Genomic DNA, 21,421 nt, shown 5'->3' on the forward strand with positions numbered 1-21,421 from the left:
GTAGGCTTAAAAATTACCTATTAAAAGCATGTCGAATTTGCATGTCTGGGAAGGCAAAACAAAAGGCAGAACAAAAATGTTTTTTTAGAAGGTGCCAAAAACCATGGAGCAAAGGCGCTTGCCTAATATCAATGGGCAGGGAGTTCCAGGGAAGAGATGTTGCCACACTGAAGAATCAATTCCTTTTATGTGCGGAATGAACATCATGTGTACCTTGCAAAACTGCCAGTTCCCTTTAATTTGATTAACTTGATGTGCAAACAGTGCTTAAGAGGAGGGTGTATCTGGGTTTTTAACTAACTAACTAAATAAATAAATAGGCCGCATATGAGAAAGGTCATCAATACCCAAACTCACCCCCCACCCCACCCAATTTGAGCTGTAATCTTGATTCTTTAAATTATCCAGATCTTAGCTGCTTTGCTATTAATCAGGAAGTTCCCTGTTCAAAAAAGACACATCCTCTCAAGATAATCATCACCCCCTCAGCTGAGGGGAATTTATTAATGGGTCCCCACTTGTGGAGATTTGTTTCAATAAGCATTAGCACCGATAAGATTATAGTTCTTTACACACAAGACATTTCTGTTTCCAAGTGTGTGTATTTAAGGACCTCCGGGTTCAGAGTCTCAAGAATGATTAAGGGAGTCATACCCTTCATGGCCAGTTTCCAGCCTAGAAGCAAATTGTATTGGAGACTTTACTCCTTTTTCTGAAAACACAGATCAAAGTTATGTTTTCCCTTACACTAATCATATATGATTTATTTAGCACGGTGTAATAAAATGTGAAAAAAAGTAGTAACAACAGTAGTTTGTCATTGAATCTCTTTGAATGTTCACATCACAATTTGAAAGTCATCATAGCCAAAAAAAGGTGGCAAATGATCTGCTAGAAAATAATTCAGAAAATAATATTTCCATGGGTACATCATAGCCAGATCACCTTTTCCAGACATCCACAAATACAGACAGATACTCCTTGACCTGGATTCACACATTAGCAGCTAGGTCATGGCTATTAATTGTCCGAATGCCAACCATGGTTTAGCTACCAACATGAGTTTGACCAAACTGTGGGAGGCAGTGGAAGACAGGAGTGCCTGGCGTGCTCTGGTCCATGGGGTCACGAAGCGTCGGACATGACTAAACGACTAAACAACAACAAGTAAACTCAGTTTTGCACATTCCCGACTCCAGCACTCCCACCTGATATGCCAGTGGAACAGATCATCTGTTTATGTTTATATTTAATTGACTTACTGAAACCTATCAGTTGATTCTACTGTAAGTCACCCTGAGGCCGTGGCACAGGTGATTAAGGACTCCTTCAGATGACCTGTTTATTGAGCAGTCACCCTAATTTACTTGCACAGAGGTTACCTTATAACTGGTCTGTACTGAACATTTGTTTGACTCCATTCGCAATAAGGTTATATAGGACAATGAGTATTCATACTGCGTTCATCCTGATTTGCTTGTGAGGTGTTTGAGAATCTTCCTATTAGTCATTCGCTCCTCCTACCCCTTTCCAGGGAATTCCCCTGTCACATTCCTAACTGCAAATGTGTTCATTCCTATTTTTAAGTGGATTAGTTGTGCTACGGTGACAGAACGCTTTAATGCGCTTTAATGGCACAAGCCTAAATTTCCCAGCTATGAGCTTGAACTCCTCCTGCAAAGCACTGACCGTCTCTGGAGGAAACTCAAGAAGTCAAATGAAGAAACAAATAACAAAATGGGGTGCAGTTGTGGGTGGAACAAGGAAGCACAGACTTGGGAGCACTCTCACACCCCTGCCGAAAGTGGAACTTTGCAGCTGTCACCATGAATCTCATCAGTGACTACTCTGTGTCAACAGCCACCTCAGTCACATTGCCACAGCACCCAATCACATGGCACACCACCTCCAGCAGGAAAGAAACCCCATAAGTCAGATGATGGGACACATGGTACAGGACAGCATCTCCCTGGCTTAAGCTTTGAAACACAATTGTGTGGCTTTGTGGGCCGACCTGCCTCCCACATCACTTTTGTTGTTGTTGTTGTTGTTGTTTAGTCGTTTAGTTGTGTCCGACTCTTCGTGACTCCCTGGACTAGAGCACGTCAGGCACTCCCGCAGCTTGGTCAAACTCATGCTGGTAGCTTTGAGAACACTGTCCATCCATCTCATCCTCTGTCGTCCCCTTCTCCTTGTGCCCTCCATCTTTCCCAGCATCAGGGTCTTTTCCAGGGAGTCTTCTCTTCTCATGAGGTGGCCAAAGTATTGGAGCCTCAGCTTCAGGATCTGTCCTTCCAGTGAGCACTCAGGGCTGATTTCTCTAAGAATGGATAGGTTTGATCTTCTTGCAGTCCATGGGACTCTCAAGAGTCTCCTCCAGCACCACCCACATCACTTACAGTACTGGAAAACTGCAACAGGGACAGTCTGTTGTTGTTTTTTGTTTCAGCAGCCTTCCCTATGGAATGATTTGCCTGGGGAAATCGCAGTTTAGGAAATTATCTTTTTCAGAAACCTTTCTCAGTTCTTCTTGACTCCCTGTTTCTAAGGTCTTCTGCTGGTTTTAAATTAGCTTTCTTTCGGAGACTTTAACCCAAGATTGAAGAATCTGTGACCTTCCATCTAGAAGAGGGGTGGGACCCAGAGATTGCTGGACTCCAAACTCTCACCAGCCGCAGTCAGCATGCCCAATGGTCAGGGGTGCCGGGAGGCCCACAGGCTGTCTGTCCCTGTTTTAACAGCGTGATGTGGTTTAAATGTTTGAGGGCTTGTCTGCTCTTTCGTCACCACTTCCATGCCACTTAGGCTTACAGCAGGAAAAACAATTTAAAAATGTTGTTCATTGGTATTTTATTATAAGTGAATGGTTGCATTGTTGTGCCAAATGAGTATAGACTGCCCCCTGGCGGTGGTGCCTGTGTAGTGTAGGATAGATATCAGATGTGTGAAAACCAAATGAAGGACAGATCAGGGTCAGGGCTGATCTGAAATGACGGATTGGGGCTCAAACTGTTGGGTGGGGGTATAACCCCAATTTTTACCAATATCTATATTTTATGCCCACTTTGCCTCAGTACGTGCATTTTAGTACACATAACTTGGTTGGAGAACAGAATTGCAAAATTCAGAGTTGTGCGAATCTAAAGGATGGCTGTTTTGGTACTGAAAGCATGAATTAGGTAGGTTCGCCTTTAAATGCAAACAATTGGAGTTCTCTCTCTGGCTCAGGCAAGGAGAGGGGAGTGCTTGGCTGGGCCTGGGGGCTGAGAACAGAGCTTGATGAATCCAGCTCAACCAGAACAACCTTTGTGGTTCTGTTCCTGTACTCTGAGATTTTAGTCTTTCCTCTTGAGAGACCTTGAAAAAGAGACTGGCAGGAGCTTTGAGTTTTGCGTGTAGCTGAGCTTTGTTCCATGTTTAGATCAGAAGGTCTGGAAAGTCTCCTAAGGCCTTTTGGAAAAGAATGGGGAGAGCCTCAACTTCAGCTAGAATTCATCACAGTACATATTGAAAGCTTGTTTTCAGGGCTAAAACATGAAGGTAGAACACTTCCGGTGCCCACAAGTAAGTATGAACCAACAGGCAGAGATGTCAGAGAACTCCATCAGAAGCACAAATGGGTGTTGAAATTGCCACAATTCTGATTTTCACCCAAGGTCAGGGAGAGATCTCCCGCAAATAAATATGAGTAGTAATCATTGTGGCTGTGGGGGTTTTTGGGTCCATGAAAATTTCAAAAATAATTAAGGTTGTTTTCTGCGTTGTTTTTGATATTTCCCTTCCGTTGAAATGCACCAAAGTGAATTACGTAATTAAATATGTTCGCTTCGGCCATTGTGGATAGCAAGACGAACAAAATAGGTTTTAGTAGGGAAATGTTATGAAAATGATGTATAGGTGGTATTTAACACCAGTTAAACTGGCCAAAATGTATAGAACAAAAAATGAATTTTGGAAATGTAAGGAAAAGGAATGTACTTTTTACCCTATGTGATGGACATGTAAAGGAAGTGAAAGCTTTCTGGGAAATGATATATAATAAGTTAAAAGAAAATGTTTAAAAACACCTTTGTTAATAAAACCAGAAGCTTTTATGTTGGGTATAGTGGGTAGAGAGATGCTGAGACAAGATAAAAAAAAATGTTCTTATATGCAACAATTGCAGCAATAATTTTGTTTGCCCAAAGATGGAAACAACAGGAGTCACGAACAAAAGAATAGTGGCAGATGAAGCTGATGGACTTTGCAGAACGGGCAAAACTGACAGGAAGAATCCGGAACCAGCAAGACCAAGCAAAGGACTGGAACAAATTTATATTTGAAAGACAACTGTAAGCAATTAACATCATTAGCAGGGCTATATGAAGATTTGTAAGATGAAATTCTACCTATAAAGGTTGAGTAATATAATATTTTAGGTAATGATATAACAAGGATAAGAAACGAAGCAAAATGTAAAGATGTAAAGTTTAATTTTGTAAACCATCAGACGGGAGGGAGGGAAGTCGTTGACCTCAGTTGAGCCAAAGAGATAAAATAAGAGGGTACAATGTTATGTAATGTGATTATATGTAAAACCAATAAAAAGCATTCGTAAAAACAAAATAGGTTTTAGCAGGAGCCAAAAAACTTATAGCGGCGCTGATTCTGATGAACACAGGGAAGAATGGAAATTGCCACCCCTTGACATCCCTACTGCCAACAGGTGAAGCTTATCCAAGAAGGGAGATCCAGGAATCTGAAATGAAATGTCAGTTGCTGTCTGTGGAGACACACAACTTTTTGTCTGTAAAAGAAAAGGTAACAACTTGAGCCAGGGTTCCTGGAAGTTGCCCTCTCCCCACATCGCCCTGCTTCCCATCCACCACGTAGAGTCCAAGTTAATCGCACATCCAACCCATGACTGAGTTTTTTATTAACCACCACTCCTAGAAGAGCTGTCCCAGAGAGTTCCTTGACTTTGCCTACTTGACTGTGGGAGACTCAGAGCTTGAGGCACCATGGAGGAGGAATCGCCAGTCCTTGAGCCAGAGAGGGCGGCCATCAACAATCCAGCAGACATTTCCGTCATCTGCTTCTACTTCCTTGCGGTCATTGGAGTCGGTCTGTGGGTATGTATGTAAGGAGGGAGGGTGCTCCTCTCACGTAAGCACGCTTCCCTCATCTAGGGTTTTTTTTCAGACTGTCTTTATTTTCAGGTGGGATTCTATCCCATCCAGGAAAATTCAGGTTGTGCAATTAGTTGATTGGGAGCTCCTGTGTAACAGACTTGTTTCTCTTCCCCTGAAACCAGACTTTTTGCAATAAGTCATGGGAAAATGCACCGGGAAATGAGTCTGTTTGATATACAACATCATCTAATCTCCCTGCAAACAGATCCCAATAAATGCTTGATAAACAGGCTATCTGGAAGTGACCTAGGAAAGAAAGGACTCAGTTCCTCACTTAGAAAACAAAGCCTTGCTGTGGGAAAGGAATTGGAACCGGGCCAAACAACACACCATCACCTATTTTTCAGTTACTCAGCTCATTTCCTTGCATAGCTCAAAAGATTCCTGCATTGTAAGGGGTTGGACTAGATGGACTCCCTTCCAAATTGACAATTCTAAGATTCTATTATTCTAGCGCAAACACAACTCGTTCACCCACCATCATCTCTCCATTTGAGTCTTCCATGTCTTCTCTCGGAGTATTTCAGGTTCATCTATTCATTTACAAGGCAACTTGGATCCAGGGTCTCTTAAGGACAGCCTGATTCCTTATATCCCTGGCCTGACCACTGAGATATTTGGGGGGGGTCTCTGTCAGCGGCCCCCAATGCCACCGATACACGGCTTGTATCTACCAGAAGCCACACATTCAATATTGCGAATCCAATCCTATGGAAAGCCCCCCCCCAGCTGAAATTAGACAGAACCTCCATCCACCCCACCCCCATTGAATGTCAAGCGCTTGACAAAGACTTTTCCGTTCCAGCAGGCATTTTAAGTTCACCTGTTTTGATAATAAATTTTCATTTATTTTAGCCACTGTGTGTTGGCGGGGTGGGGATAGATTCTAATTGGTTTTATCCATCGTATACTTTTTAGAATTTCTTTATGTAGACTGCTTAGAAATCCTGGAGATTAAGTGTACTGTATAAATAGTATAAATAAAACAAATTTACAGAAAGGAGCTGAAGTGCTAGACTCAAATGCACTCTAACGGTTCACTGAAGGGATTACTCAGTTACAAAATGTCATTAATAATAACTATAAGCATGAAAAACACAGAATAAATTTGTGGGGGTGCTGGTCCATTAGGGCTGCTCCTCCAACTTTGGTTGGCTTTCAGCCGGCCCCCGCCAGACCACCTTATTACTTGCAACCAGGCTGGGGGGGCATTGCCCATCAGCTTCCTCCTCCTTGATCTTAGTGTTTCCCTTCTAGATGCCTTCAGGGAGGAGGTTGGGGAGCAAAACTAGAATTAATTGACTCCACCTATCACTGGCTCTCGGTCCACCTCCTGTGGTCCTCCCTGCCTTCCACCCATCCAGTCCCAATGGGCAGAAGACACCAACTGATAAATTTGCCCGAAGGTTGGAGCAGATGCTTTCAGAAACACACCACACCCTGTTCAGTTTTGTTAAAGCAGCTGCACTGGCTGCCCATCTGCTTCTGAGCCGGAAACAAGATTCTTGTATTAATTTACAAAACAACTTCGGTCCAGGGTAGCTCAGAAACCACCTAAACCTTTCTTTCCCAGCTCAATCCTGAGATCATTCGCAGGAGCATCAGTGGTCATTCACCGATTTTGCAAGGCTCATTTGCTGTTGAAACCTGAATGTCACCCCTGATTGACAGGTCGATGTGTCAACACATGGAATGGGACCAAGTCTCAAACCCATGAAAGGCCACTGTGAGCCTATATTGACACCTCTCAAGGATGCAACTAGAACTTCTTCTTTTTTAAAGCCTGATTAATATATCAAACTTCTCCCAAGGCACTGCAGATAAATACAAAGATCTAAACTAATCTGTGTATACCTAAACTGCAAGTTACTTGGATTAACTCATTAACTAAGTTATTTTTTAAAAGTGTTAAATTTAACTGGGGGCAGTCTGTTCCGTTATGCCGCCTGAGGCAGCTACTTCATGGCCCTGTAAATGCAGTTGAGGAACCTAGAACCCAAACACTGCCTCAAGACTTTCCTCTGCTGTTCTCTTCTCCTACAGGGTTTCTCTGCTACACTTTCAAGCAGGGAGGCCTGTCACACAGAGCATGTTTTCTGCTTTTCTCCCCATCCTTGTCTCTTCTCTTTGATCCTAGGCCTGGTCGTTCCAGATGGGTTAATGATTGCAAAAAGTTACACTGGTCAGGAATGTACTAGCAAGCTGGTAATGAGGTGTAAAATTGAACAGATTAGCAATTGAACAATCTGTTCCCTAAAGGATGGGCTCCGTTCCCTCTGTGCTTGTCTCCTTTTGATGCAGCCAAGGCAAGAAATACGCCCCATATTATAACACACACAGCCCAAAATGGCTGAGCCCTTCCACAATGTCTACTCACACCACCTTTCCTCTCTCTTTTGGCTCACAGTCGATGTGCCGGACCAACAGGGGTACCGTCAGGGGATATTTCTTGGCTGGTAGGAACATGGTGTGGTGGCCGGTGAGTAACAGAAAATGGAGAGGAACAAAGGAAGAGATGGAAGCCCTGGGCTTGGGAACAGGGGGGAAAGAGGCCCCAAATCAAAGAATGGGAAAGCTTTTTCAGCCTGAGGGCCATATTCCCCTTTAGGCAACTTTCTGGGGGCCGCAGGCCAAGTGCACAGGCAAAAATGGGCGAAGCCGTGGATGTTTACCTTTGTACAGTAGGCCAGTTTCCAGACAGTCACACACCCCTCCCTCCCTCCCATTCAGGGAAGCAAAAGGCATTACTAGAATTCAAGGACACATCCCAATGAAGGTGTGAAGCAGGGCTGCTTAGGGGTGTGGCCCCAGGGAGAGCCCCAAGGGCCAGAGAGCTGTATTTGACCCCCAGTCCTGGGGCTCAAAACACCTGCCCCAAATACTTCAGGTTGGGGAGAGGGATGGATAGGAATGAAATAAGATGATGAGAATGGGAGGGTGGGAAGATAGATCAGAAGACAGGTAAGATCGAGAGCGAAGAGGAAAAATACAGGGAAGCAAAAAGAGAGTGAGAAATAAATTAAGATGATGAACAGGCATGGTAGGGAGAGAATTAAAATATTTAGGACATTGGATGAAATTGGAGTTAGGAGGGAAGAGAGGGAAGAAGGACCAAGGTCAAGATGGTGGGTGGGCTTTGGTGTTTAGGTTGGTGGCGTGCGTGGGGAACGTCAAGAAGCTGCCCAATCCCTTCTTTGGCGGTTGGTGTGCCCACAGATCGGCGCCTCTCTCTTTGCCAGCAACATCGGCAGCGGTCATTTTGTGGGCTTGGCAGGCACTGGGGCAGCGACCGGCCTGGCTGTGGCAGGATTCGAGTGGAACGTAAGCAATGGGCTACAGGCTCCATCTTTCTTTTTCGGGAAACACAGCGTGCGGGTGGGGAGGCAAGATGCTTTCATTCGGCGAATGGAAACTGCAAGCGGGACTGATCAGATACACACTTGGATCGGGGCCTGCTGTCACCTGGGCAGCTTTCTGAGGGCCACCTGCCATCTGTGGGTGGGCCATAGTGGAAAGTGGGAGGGGCAACACATGCAAATTCTACCTTTGTACAGTAGGCTAGTTTCTATGCATACACACACTCCATCCTTCACCCAGGCCGTCCAGAGGCAAGATCAGAGTGCAAGGGAACATTCCAGCCAGGCACAAGCACTCAAGGAGGGTGTGAAGCAGGGGCCAGTGAGTGGTTTGGCCTGGGAAGAGTTCCAAGGGCCAGGCAGAGAGGTTTTGAGGGCCACATCCATCTTTTCCTATAGACATTCAACTGGTGTTGATTTTCCCAATGTGAAAAGGCAGCGATAGAGGAAACTTCACCCATTACATTTCTCCCCCTTACGTACACGTTAATGACATAGAAGCCCTACCAAAAAACAATATTTCTTTTTTTAAGTGAGAACTTGAGCCACCCTAACCCACCTCTCTCTTTCCTCCCAGGCTCTCTTCCTTGTCCTCCTCCTAGGATGGCTCTTTGTCCCGGTCTACCTCACAGCTGGGGTAATAAGAACACACATTGCTTGCTTCTTTGTGACATTTGAAATCTCTTCAAGGAACCCAGGGTAGCCCCATGGTTCTCCCTGACTCCAATTTTACCCTCACAACTGTACTGGGTGAGGAGGTGGGTTGGGCTGAGAGATGGGGACTGATCTGCAGTCACCCAGCAAGCATCATGGCTGAGCAGAAGTTTGAACTCAGGTCGCCCATGTCTAAATCCAGCATTCTTAACTCCTTGGCTATGTCAAACAACGACTGGTGTGTGAAAACTGAGGGTATGAGAAGAGGAAGATGCTGAGTGGGTCTGGGTGGCAAGAGAAAAGAGGATGGAAAACCAGGATACCTGTGGGGTTAGTAGGTTGGGAATGGAAGAGCAGAGCCAAAATATTGGATTCATCCTGGGGAGCATGCTAAGAAGCTAACCCTTGGAACAAAAAGCTCCCCTTTTCCCATATACAGCTGTGTGCCATTAATACCTATTTATTAGACCGGGTGTGGAGAACCTTGGACCTTCCAGATGTTGCTGAACTACAAGCCATTCAGCCCCGGCAAGCATGGCCATTGGCCAGGGATCATGGGAGTTGTAGTTCAGCAACAATCTGGAGGGCCGAAGGTTCCCCGCACCTCTACTACACCAATAAGCTTCAGATTTAAGCAGAGTATTCATTTTAAATGTGCAATTTTTAAAAAATCAAATGTTAACAACAAGTTGACTTTAAATTTATCATCATAATGTGAGCTTTGAAAAAAAAAATCAACAATCACACACACAAATTACATGTCTAGAAAGGCTTGCCAAAGAAGAATAGCATTTTTAGCAGGCATCTAAAACAGTAGTGCAAAGTTGCCTGTCTAATGTCGATGGGCAGGGAGTTCCAGAGGTTAGGTGTTGCCCCTCTGAAAGATTAACTCCTTGCTAGTGCAGAGTGAACATTATGTGGCTCTTGCTTATTGCTATGAAAGACAGCAGTGACATCTCCCCTGCTGATTCCTCCCCCTGCAGGTCATCACGATGCCACAGTACCTGAAGAAGCGCTTTGGAGGCAAACGTATCCGACTCTACCTCTCCGTCCTCTCCCTTTTCATGTATATCTTCACCAAGATCTCAGTAGGTCATTTCTCTGGGCATGAAGAACTGAGAGGGTGGGCAAGTGGGTGCAGGATTTCCAACAAGGGTTTGGCTGGTCCACTTCCACCTGAGGAGTTAAGGCCACATTAATGGTGCACGAAAGCTGCCAGGCTAAGCCTGCCCCCTCACCCAGCCTCCTGGCGAGGCCACCTCTTGGAGAGGGAAGAACCCCTTTCCCATTCTGATTTCTTTGGGGACCATTAGCCATGATCTATGGACTTGGGCTTTCTCCTTCTCACCTGGCAGGTGGACATGTTCTCTGGAGCCGTCTTCATCCAGCAAGCTTTGGGCTGGAATATTTATGTGGCCGTCATAGCCCTCCTGATCATAACCACCATTTACACAGTGACAGGTAACTGGAACGTTGAAATGGTTATCGGAACAGGCTGGTGGCAGGGAATACAATAGAGAACCGGGTTGCCAACCGGCCATGAGAGAGAGGCAGCCTGACCTGTTCATGCCCCTTTAACCACAGCAGAAACCAGCTTTTCAGACCGTCAACCTGTTAACTGCTGCAAGTCAACGTGCTTGACAGGTACAGGGGCAAATGACACCTCATCCCCAGAGTCAAGCTATATTGTACTAATAGCTTTTCTTCTTCTTCTTCTTCTTCTTCTTCTTCTTCTTCTTCTTCTTCTTCTTCTTCTTCTTCTGCAATCACTTGTAGCTTAGTAAGATTGTCTTCCATGAACACAGTTTTAACAGTGAGTCTGTGACTGTGGAGGCCAATTTTGGATCCACACGTCCTTCCACAGTGGGGACATTGGTTTCCTGGTGGGAGTTGATCTCTGCGTGGATTTGCCAAGCGTGCCTTCCTCTTAGCACGTTTCTCCTTTTTGTCCTGAGTTCAAGCATCTTCAAAGCCCATGATACTAATAGCACCCAGGGCTAGTCAAGGGTTTGTTTGCTTGCTTGCTTGCTTGCTTGCATCTGAGGCAGAAAATCTCACATGTGCCTCTCCCCATCCCAGGCAGCAAAGAGACAATAAGAATGAATTAAATAATAAAATATTTGCTGCCATTTTGTGAAACTGCTGGCCTAACGGAAGGACAGGCAGTCATTTCTGGTTCATAAGATGGAAACCTCAGAGAGGTAGATAGGCAGGTCTGTGCGCATATGTGGAAGAGAGAGAGAATGGGAGAGGGAGAAAAGGGAAACAGTGTGTGTATGTATGTGAGAGGAGAAGAGTGTGTATGTATTCAGGGGCGCCGACTTATAAAAAATATTGGGAGGGCGGGGGCCCATACCGACTTATAAAAAATATTGGGGGGCCCAAGACCTCCAAACCGCTGCTGCTGGGGGAAGGAAAGGGGCGAGCCCCGGGCTGCCCCGACCTTAAGTGAACCTGTGAGGGCCCACCCTTTGCGGCAGCTGATTGGCTGCCGCCGTGGGCGGTGAATATTAATGAGCTAGGGGGAATCCCCGCTTCTCGCGGGGCTGACGCCAGCCCTGCGAGATTGTTGATGGGTCGAGAGCCCACAACCCCACCCCCTCTTTAGATTTTCTTAAATTATTGGGGGGGCAGAGGCCCCCCAAACGAATTTTTGAGGGGGCTTGGCCCCCCTCAGGCCCCATGGAGTCGGCGCCTATGTATGTATTGCAGTGAGTGACAGACAATATGAGAGTGAGAGAGATTGAGAGGCAAGCGCTCTCTCTCTCTCTCTCTCTCTCTCTCTCTCTCTCTCTCTCTCGTGTGTGTGTGTGTGTGTGTGTGTGTGTGACAGAGAAGAAATGCTGTGTCAAACATGGCCATTACTCCTTGCATTAACCAAGTTAATTGCATACGATTTCCCAACAAAACATAGGCTAAGGGGCCACCCACCAACCCACCCCCTGCTTAGAAATGGACTTTGCGCTCTTTGTGTCTTTGAATCACAAAGGAGGGAGCCTCCTCTCACTGCACTATCTCCCCTTCCCTCCATCCCGGCACATAGGCAATCTTACCCCTGGGAACATTACGCACATTTTCTGCCCTCAGATCTTCAAGCGCAGCCTTTTCTGAGTAAACTCCAGTTCCCCACCCCCAGCTTCTATTTGCCCCAAGTAGAAGAACTAAGCTCTATTTGGCTCCAAAAACTGCTTCCTGGGCTAATAGGAGCAGCTGAGGAGGAGGAAAGGGTTCAACCCCCATTCCTCAAACTGGGGGACCCCACTTCTATGAGTCACTTTTAAAAAATAAGACACAGCAGCAAGGGCTAAGGGCCTAACTCTGGCTGAAAATATGCAAAGAAATGTACCTAAGACCGTGGGCAGAATGCCTCAGTAATGCGTAACCGCTGCTTACACATGCCACTGAGTTTTAGTGTTCTGGGCATTCAGGTGTTGTTTCCTTGAAGAGTTGAGGCATTCCCTATTTTTCTAAAAATTGATAACAAACAGGCTAGGCTACCTGAAAATGGCAAACATCAATGGCACATATAATAAAGCTACTGCTGATCCACAGATTTGACACCCATTTTTCAAAGCACTGTCATTCCATGACGCTTCCACCTCATGGATGAAGTTGCCGATGTTTCAGTTTTCTGTCCTGAAATCATTGGCTGAGGTTGTTTTTAGAACGCGTTTTGTCATCTATACGTCAACCACTCCTTTGGGAGGGAGGGCAGGATATAAACTGAATGAATGTACCACTGAAGGGAAAGGCTCCTGTGCCTTTAAATACCTATGCAGCAGGCAGAGCTTCAACAGGCAAAGCTTTGCCTCATCCTGAGGGAGAGTTCACCTGTTGAATTTGTGACTGACATTAAGGATCCCTTCCAGAAAAAAAGATAAGCAGCCTGACTAGTGATGAACAGGAAGAACAGGTCTGGTTATTCCTTTAATGCCCTTGAGAAACCCCGATCTGTTGCTGGTCTGTGTTATAGTGGTAGCATTTCGACAGAGCCTGTTGTGCACATAGTGCTTTACAGAGTTTAAGAGGACAGGTCTTTGCCCTGAGGAGCTTACAGTCCAAAGTGCAGCTGGTGCCAAGTGAGATGGATCAACCAAATGAAAAGATGATCCCCAGGATCCCTGTTCCAATTCTGCAGTTCTATGATTCTATGGTTCCCTATGACATGTGCATGGCCTTCTCCTGTCTGTCCTCCAGGTGGGTTGGCAGCGCTGATGTTCACAGACACAATCCAGTCATTTGTCATGATTAGTGGATCCTGTGTCCTGATGGGGTTTGGTGAGTAGGTCACTTCCCGTGGCGGATATGACACTGAGGCATGGGCACCATATTGGTAACAGAGGCAGTGGGGTGCAATGGTTAGAGGTTTGGACGAGGACCTGGAAGGCCAGGGTCCAAGTCCTCATTGAGTGACCTCGGGGCAGTCACTGACTCTTGGCCAAACCTACCTCACAGGATTGTTGTGAAGATAAAGTGGGGAGGAGGTGGAATCCACCCCGTATGCCACCTGGAGGTCCTTGAAGGTGGGACATTAAACAAATCAACAAACAAGCTTTTAATCAGTGCTAAAATGCTTTCCCCACTGTTTTTCAAAGAAATATATTAGATATTAATGAAATATTTTCTGAACTTAAAACATTGGAAAAAGTGGTGCTTAAATTAAAGTAATAAAGAGAGCTATAAAGCTAAAATGCTTTAAAAAGCAACAACCTCTGTTCATCACCATTTTAGCCTCCGTTCCCAATCTACATTTCTGATCCAAAACACTTCTTTTTTTACCAAAAGCACACACACAAAACCCATATCTGGGGTTGCGCTGGGGGCTTGGTCTAAATGAATACTTTATTTTACTTATTTTTAAACTAGGATTATTATTTTTGATGAGATAACTCAGCTGTGCATCTTCCACATTTCATCTCGGTATCCCTTGTACAACTCTGGTTTGAAAATCTTGTTCTAAAAACAATCTTTATTTGTGATTTATTTGTGGTGGAGAACGCCTGGGTTCTTTTGAGGTTGGAAGGAAAAGTCTGGGCAACCGTCGCAAATGTTTGGGGTGACATTATGAGTGGGTGTGCCATTTCCTGTCTTTAAATTGCCTGCCTCTATTCCGCTGCAGCCTTTAACGCAGTGGGAGGATACCAGGCGGTGTTCGACAAGTACATGAAGGCCCTTCCCAGGCAGACCCTTTCCCCGAACCCCTCTCTGTACAACATCTCAGCCTCCTGCTACCTGCCCCGCGAAGACTCCTTTCAGATGATGAGAGATGCCGTCGTCAGCGACATGCCCTGGCCGGCTGTTATCCTTGGCCTCTCCATCAATTCTCTCTGGTACTGGTGCACTGACCAGGTATGGCAAGGCAAGGGCGAGAGTATCTCTCTCTCTGCCTGGCTGTATCGCAATCTCCTAATGGCTTCTTGCACAAGATCATACCCTTTTCCTCTGGATTTCAACACCCAGTTTCTGACTGGCCGCCTTTCTAATGTTGTAACTTTTCTGCAACCAGGACTTGATCGTTCTGGTTGCAGTTTCCTGCACCTTTTCCAGCTTTGTGCTATTTGAGTTGCAATGGCCAGAACTGGATATACAGCAGTGGTTCCCAACTGGGGGTCTGCTTAACCCACCCAGGGGGTCCCCATGGCACCATTCACGTAACAAAAACTACCATAGAGATATCCCTTTCAAAAGCAGGGGATCCATGGCTTGGTGTTTGAAAAAGAGGGGCTCCGCAGTACTTAGCCAATTGGAAAACACTGGTATTCAGTTTTTCCAAGTGCAGTTGCACCATAGATTTGCGCAAAGTGGGCTGGGGAACCTCCTGCTAGCCAATTAAAAAAAGAAAAGGCCACTTGTCAATTAGCCGGTGTCATCCTGATGGGCAGGGGATGTCAGATGACGTGCTGCTGGGTTTGAGTTTGCTCAGTTTGGCTGTGTGGCACTGTTCCCTGCCCATCAGTTCATAAGTGGGGATGTGGAGGTGTTACCGGTAAATCCTGCAGGGACCTACTGTGCATAGTCAATCCTTGCAAAAAGCAGAATTTATGAGCAGCGATTTACATCCTGCTCCGCCCCTGTACACCAACTTTGACAGATGAGAGGGGTATAAAAATTACGGTATTATTATTATTACTACTGTGGTTTTTGCTATTGAAAGGTGCATGGTCTCACCTGTCTGCCAAGCACCTGACATCATGATGACATTTGTTGAATGACAGGTGAGGGATCCTCAGGGTAAAAGCCACCCCACCCCTGGTGTAAAGGCATTAGCTAAATCATGGGAAAGATGACTGGCAGCAAAAGTTCCTGTTTTCATCCCGCACAGGTGATCGTGCAGAGGTGCCTGGCTGGGAAGAACCTCACCCATGTCAAAGCCGGATGCATCCTTTGTGGCTACCTCAAGCTGCTGCCCATGTTTCTTATGGTTATGCCTGGCATGATTAGCCGGATCCTGTATCCAGGTAAACAGCTGGGGAGAGCTGGGGAGGCAGGTCGGAACTGGGGGGAGGAGGTCATGTCCTGGTATTCCATGAAGGCGGAAAAAGTTTGGATTGCTTTCCTGATCTCAGGGCATGCCGCTGGTGCTAGACTGCCGACGTACAACGCAACCACAACCTTCAGTTGTGAATAGAGCTGACGGGCTTTTATTCTCAATATATGCGTTGCCCTCACGAACTACTGCTGTTGCGACTGGGCAGCTGTGCTTATTCTGCATGCATTTAAGATTTAATCAGATAATCTTAGGCCATGGTACATCTGTTAGCCTGCAACCGCCACAAAGCTCTCTCCTGCTTCTGTTGAAAAACACTAACACAGTTACCCTTCTAGAAGCTGAAAAGTGAGTTTGGTTCCTCTCAGCAGGTAGAAACTTCCAGCTCTCCAGCTTTTTTCTCCACTTTCGTTGTGCTCTTTGGAGACCTCAAGAGATTGCTGGCGGTTTAAGAATTTAGGTTGCATGCACACCATACATTTAAAACAGATTTTCCTGCCAAAGATTCCTGGGAACTCTAGTTTAAGGGTGCAGGGGATTGTGGCTCTGTGGGGGGTAAACTAAAGTTCCATGGTTCTTTGAGGGTGGGACGTCAGCACCTATTTAGACATTGGCTACCTGCAACGTAAAAGCCAACGGCTCCGGCCCAGCACCCAGTAAGCAGCGCGCACACAAAACATCAGTCCAGAACTGATGGCACCCCTGGAGTCTTCCCATGACACCTGCAGCTCCCCCCACAACTCACCGGTCCTTGGGCATGAGGTAGCTGTCTTTCCCTTCCTTGAAAAAATACACAGAGCTGAAACAAGGAAGTTCCCCTTCCCCTTTCTGCTCTGCGGGCTTTTCCAGGCTCAGAATAAGTCTGCAGAATCAGACTTTCATCCAAATCCTTTGGAAGAGAGAAGTGGGCGTGCACACGATTTCTCACTTCCTGTCTCTCTGCAAGTGGAGAGAAGGGGTGGCCCCCACGACCCTCGTTCAAAGATCCAAATGTACTGACAGGCCGGCGGCACCTGCAGTTATTTTAATCCGGGAGTTACATTGCGTCCCCTCTGCTTTCTCAGACGAAGTGGCTTGCGTCATCCCAGAGGAATGCAAGCGGATCTGTGGCACGGAAGTTGGGTGCTCCAACATTGCGTACCCCAAACTGGTGGTGTCTCTCATGCCGAGTGGTAAGGAGCGGTGCTGTTAAGGGGAGGGCGGATTTTGCCTGACTTTATTGCGCTTGAAATCCTGAGTCCTTCGGAACCCACTGCCCTCCCCTTATTATGAATTCTGACCAGCTCCATCTGTGTCACCTGAGAGATGCTGAGCTCCGAGGAAGATGGACCTGCTTTGCTTCCCACTTCATTGTGTCTCCCTCCACAGGCCTCCGGGGTCTCATGCTGGCTGTGATGCTGGCGGCATTAATGAGCTCGCTGGCTTCCATCTTCAACAGCAGCGGCACCCTCTTCACCATGGACATCTACAACCGCCTGAGGCCACAAGCCAGCGACAAGGAGCTCTTGATCGTGGGCAGGTGAGGAAGAGCGCTGGGTCGTGCCACCATAGCTGTCGACTTTTCCCTTTTTTAAAGGGAAATTCCCTTATTCCGAATAGGATTCCTTGCAAGAAAAGGGGAAAGTTGACAGCTATGTGCCCCACGCCCATTGAGTACAACTTCATTCGCTAAGATAACTTAATGGAGCCCTGCAGCAGAAATGGGGAGCTCAGGACGGGTCCAGTTTGCCTCCATTCTGCTGTAGGGACATATTCGAAAACCCCAGAAACTGTCACGGAACAAATACACGTTTTACATTTAAAAAAACTAGCAACAACCACAGACCAGATACGTTGACTGCCAAGATGGCTTTTGTAAAAATTCTTTTGGAAAACCAAACCAGTTGATGCCACAGCACAAGGCAAGGACTTGCAGAAATCCCTCCCCAACTGCAACCAAGCACTGCTGGCTAAATGCCTTTGGTGGTGCCTCCATTCTCCTGCTCTCCCCAAGGGGGGTGCTGTGTTCTCACCTTGCTGTTGCTCCCTACAGAGTGTGGATCCTGCTCCTTGTGGGAGTGAGCATTGCGTGGATCCCAGTGGTGCAGGCAGCCCAGGGGGGCCAGCTCTTCGACTATATCCAGTCCGTCAGCAGCTACTTGGCCCCGCCAATTGCGGCCATTTTTCTCCTTGGGCTCTTTGTCAAAAGGGTTAATGAGCAGGTGAGTGACATTCGGGAAGGGGCCAGCATGAGAAAGGGACACTCAGCCAGTGGAGAGGAAAGCCAGGTGCCTAAGATAAAGGGAATTTAAGCAATAGGCAGTAGCCATTTTGGGATATGGAATTCAGGTGCTCAGGGGATGGGGAAACACTGGAATAGAAGATACAGTGGTACCTCAGGTTACATACGCTTCAGGTTACATACACTTCAGGTTACAGACTCCGCTAACCCAGAAATAGTGCTTCAGGTTAAGAACTTTGCTTCAGGATAAGAACAGAAATTGTGCTCCGGCGGCGCAGCAGCAGCAGGAGGCCCCATTAGCTAAAGTGGTGCTTCAGGTTAAGAACAGTTTCAGGTTAAGTACGGACCTCCGGAACAAATTAAGTACTTAACCCGAGGTACCACTGTACAGAGAAGTCACTGCAAAGAAGCCTAACTCTCCATAAAGCATGTTGTCAGGGAACTGCCATCGGAGTCATGTCATACGTTTATTTTAGGATCCATCCTTGTTCAGGTTCTGCTGCGGACCCTCAATTTTAGGGTGCAGCACAGGAGACCAAAAAGAACAGGACAAGCAAATATTTGGGTTAGAAAGGATGCAAAACAGCCAGACCTAGCCCAGCGCCTTGGCTCTGTTGTTGTTCATCCTTCTCTTTCACCCTGTTTTTCTCTCTCCCTCTTTAGGGTGCGTTCTGGGGACTGGTGGGGGGGCTAGCCATAGGCATGGCCCGGATGATCCCGGAATTTTTTTACGGGACAGGAAGTTGCCTCTTCCCCAGCACCTGCCCCCGCCTGATCTGTGGAGTCCACTATCTCTACTTTGCTTTCATCCTCTTCTGCCTCACGGCCACCATTGCGGTGGGTGTCTCTCTCTGCACCTCACCTATCCCTGAGAAACACGTAAGTATAGAGGCCGGGTGGGCAGAGGAATCCACGTGAACCTGGCACACGAACCTAAACTGGGGGCTATAGGGTAACAGGGCCTCACTGCCAAGACAACTGCGGGTTGCCACCTCCAAATCTGCAGCCTCCAAAAGCCCAACTCTAGTTTACAGTTTTTAAATGCATGGTGGGGGTGTAGCTCATTTTGGCTAAGGCAGGTCTAGTGGTATGAAAGACAAGCCACAGAAAAGTATATTTAGACCACACACAAGAATCCTGGGAACTGTTGTTTTCCCCATCACAAAACTATAGTTCTCATCGCATTTAACAAACTACGGTCCAACTACCAGTTGACGGAGCGCCCCCCCCCATTTGTTCTCTGGCACAGAGCCACTTCCTTTGGTCCCTTAATGGCCCATTACCCAGGCTATCGCCTCACTAGGAAGCTAGCCTGGCTACTCCAAGACTTAGAAGGGAGCCCAGGCATACAACCTACCCGTCCGCCAACGCATAACAATACTATATTTGCCCATCCGTTGTCAAGGGAAGGAGAGGAGGGCTTGGGCAGGTGAGCAACGCAACCATGCACCTTGCGTCTAACCAAAGCACTCGTCTTGCCACCCTAGCTGCATCGCCTGGTGTTCAGCCTCAGACACAGTAAAGAGGAGCGAGTTGATCTGGACACGGAGGAAGAGGAGGAAGCCAAACAAAGGGAGGCTGCCCGGCAGCAGCGCCGGGAACATGCAGAGATGGAAGCCGCCAGGAACGGGAGGCTGGAGCAGGCGCTGGAGGTGGAGGGTGAGGCAGAGAGGAGGCTTTGTATCGCAAGGGTGGGAAGCCTTTCGCACCCCAAGGGCCATATTCCCTCCTGGAGAGCTTTCCGAGGGCCAAATGCAGGGTCAGGTGCAAAAGTGGGAGGAGCAGCAAATGCAAGTTTTACTTTTGTAAAGTAGGGCAGATACACACATTCACACACCTGTCTCAATCCCCCATTCAGAGACATGAGTTTGAGGACACATTCCAGCCAGGCAAAAACAACTGAGTTTTGAGGAAAAGTCCTGGGGAAAGTTCCAAGGGCCAGTGAGAGGGGCTCATAGGACCACATTCAGCCCCATCAGGAGATGAGAGGCAGGCCATTCCACTTTTCCCCTCTTAACTATCCCTGCAGGAGGCCCCAAACCACTTATTACTCAGTGGCGTCATTTTCCTTCTGAGGTGGCCTCAGCCACGCAGCCTTGTAGGCCCTGACCATCCTGTTTCTTCCCCTCTCCGCGCAGATCCCAAAGCAGCGGCCTCCTCTGGCAGGCTGCGCCGTTGCCTCGGCTGGTTCTGTGGGATGGCGGCAGACAGCCAGGAGCAGCCGGAGCCGAGCCCAGAAGAGAAGGCTGAGGAGCTGCGGCGCCTGACAGACATCACTGAGCATCCAACATGGAGGCGCGTCGTCAACATCAACGCCGTCATCATGATGGCCCTAGCGATATTTTTGTGGGGCTACTATGCCTGAGCGCCACCCAAGACGACAGCTCTCCGTAAACCTCCTGACACCCTCCCATACACCAACCCCATCTGGGCATAACTTCAGCCTCTGAGGGACAGTGGCATCAACGAGTTGTCAGGGAACGAGCAGTCATCAACCCGCCAGCCAGGATCACCCAAGCCCACCAAAGACCAACCCTTGTAATCCAAGTCAGAGAGGGCATCATAATGTGACACACAGAAGGGGAAGCTGTGACCTTTCAGGTGTTGTTGGACTCCAGTTCCCATCAGCCCCAACCAGCATGGCCAGGGATGATGTGCTTTGTAGTCTAACATCAGGGAAGGGTACTGGCTCCCCGTGCGTGTTGTAGCAAGATGCGCCATTTTGAAGGCCCTTCTTAGTTCCTCTGTGCAATACCACATATACTGCCTCTCTCCCACAGCCCTCACCTCAAAGGTATGAAGCCTATGAGGAAAGACAAACCACCCAATGTTAGTGGCGTTACAAAAAAATAAAAGAAAAGAATGGCACGTTCTTCTTAGGGGCCCCACCGATTTGGCACCTGGGGTCCTCACCCCTGTTGAGTCCCTAGAGCAAGACATTCTAGCTTCTTGTCCATGCTTCCACTTTTCTTAGGTCTGGTCATCCAAACCACACACTTTCTCCCAGTGCTTTTCACCTTCATCCCATTTGTGCGTCCCCTGGAATCCAAGTACCCCTCATGCCGTCATCACCATTTTCACCAAGGTCAGTGTAACAGAGGTTGTTCAGTTCCTCCAGAGCCACATGGAGGTCATGAGAGTCAGGCACAAGGGTACCTCCCTTATTACTTGGTTTGAGGTAGGCAATGCTGGCCTGCCCACCCCACACCCCCCCGTAGGCCGCACATCTGACAGCATCAGCAGCATCCAGGCCCAGTCTGTTTTGGAAAACAAAGAGGCCAAAGAACGTGGGAATAAATGTGACTGTGAAAATGACCAATGTGCTTTTGTATGTTTTGGGCTGGAGGCAAATGGGGAACCTGAAGGAAGGCAAGTGTTCCCACTGCAACTTATTCTGTCAGGAATGGAGATGTGTCTGCCTGAATGTTTAATTTGACAAATACAGGCCTCAAAAATGCACAAGGAAGTTATCGGTCCTGCAAAACTACTACATGCACATATATAAAATTTTCATACATACAATGCAAAAGAA

General features: G+C 47.3%; 1 protein-coding gene across 1 annotated transcript; it reads left to right on the forward strand.

The window, feature by feature from the left end:
* The first annotated feature begins 4,976 nt into the window (after positions 1 to 4,976).
* SLC5A2 (solute carrier family 5 member 2) lies at positions 4,977 to 21,340 on the forward strand. The gene is made up of 15 exons (XM_081885412.1): positions 4,977 to 5,111; positions 7,579 to 7,650; positions 8,388 to 8,492; positions 9,105 to 9,164; positions 10,165 to 10,269; positions 10,537 to 10,642; positions 13,379 to 13,459; positions 14,301 to 14,530; positions 15,504 to 15,639; positions 16,733 to 16,840; positions 17,037 to 17,187; positions 17,701 to 17,869; positions 18,553 to 18,768; positions 19,377 to 19,548; positions 20,028 to 21,340. Exons 1-15 carry the CDS (start codon positions 5,001 to 5,003, stop codon positions 20,252 to 20,254), a joined length of 2,049 nt encoding a protein of 682 aa, XP_081741538.1. The 5' UTR covers positions 4,977 to 5,000; the 3' UTR covers positions 20,255 to 21,340.
* The last annotated feature ends 81 nt before the right edge of the window (positions 21,341 to 21,421 follow it).

Source organism: Podarcis melisellensis, assembly GCF_964234715.1.
Source record: "Podarcis melisellensis genome assembly, chromosome: 13".
Taxonomy (NCBI): Eukaryota; Metazoa; Chordata; class Lepidosauria; order Squamata; family Lacertidae; genus Podarcis; species Podarcis melisellensis.

Excerpts from the sequence above, each read along its gene's own strand:
- SLC5A2 (XM_081885412.1), top strand. The coding sequence starts at position 5,001 with ATGGAGGAGGAATCGCCAGTCCTTGAGCCAGAGAGGGCGGCCATCAAC. Across the intron at positions 8,493-9,104 it reads TGGCAGGATTCGAGTGGAAC|GCTCTCTTCCTTGTCCTCCT; the intron begins GTAAGCAATGGG and ends CTTTCCTCCCAG. Across the intron at positions 15,640-16,732 it reads TAGCCGGATCCTGTATCCAG|ACGAAGTGGCTTGCGTCATC; the intron begins GTAAACAGCTGG and ends CTGCTTTCTCAG.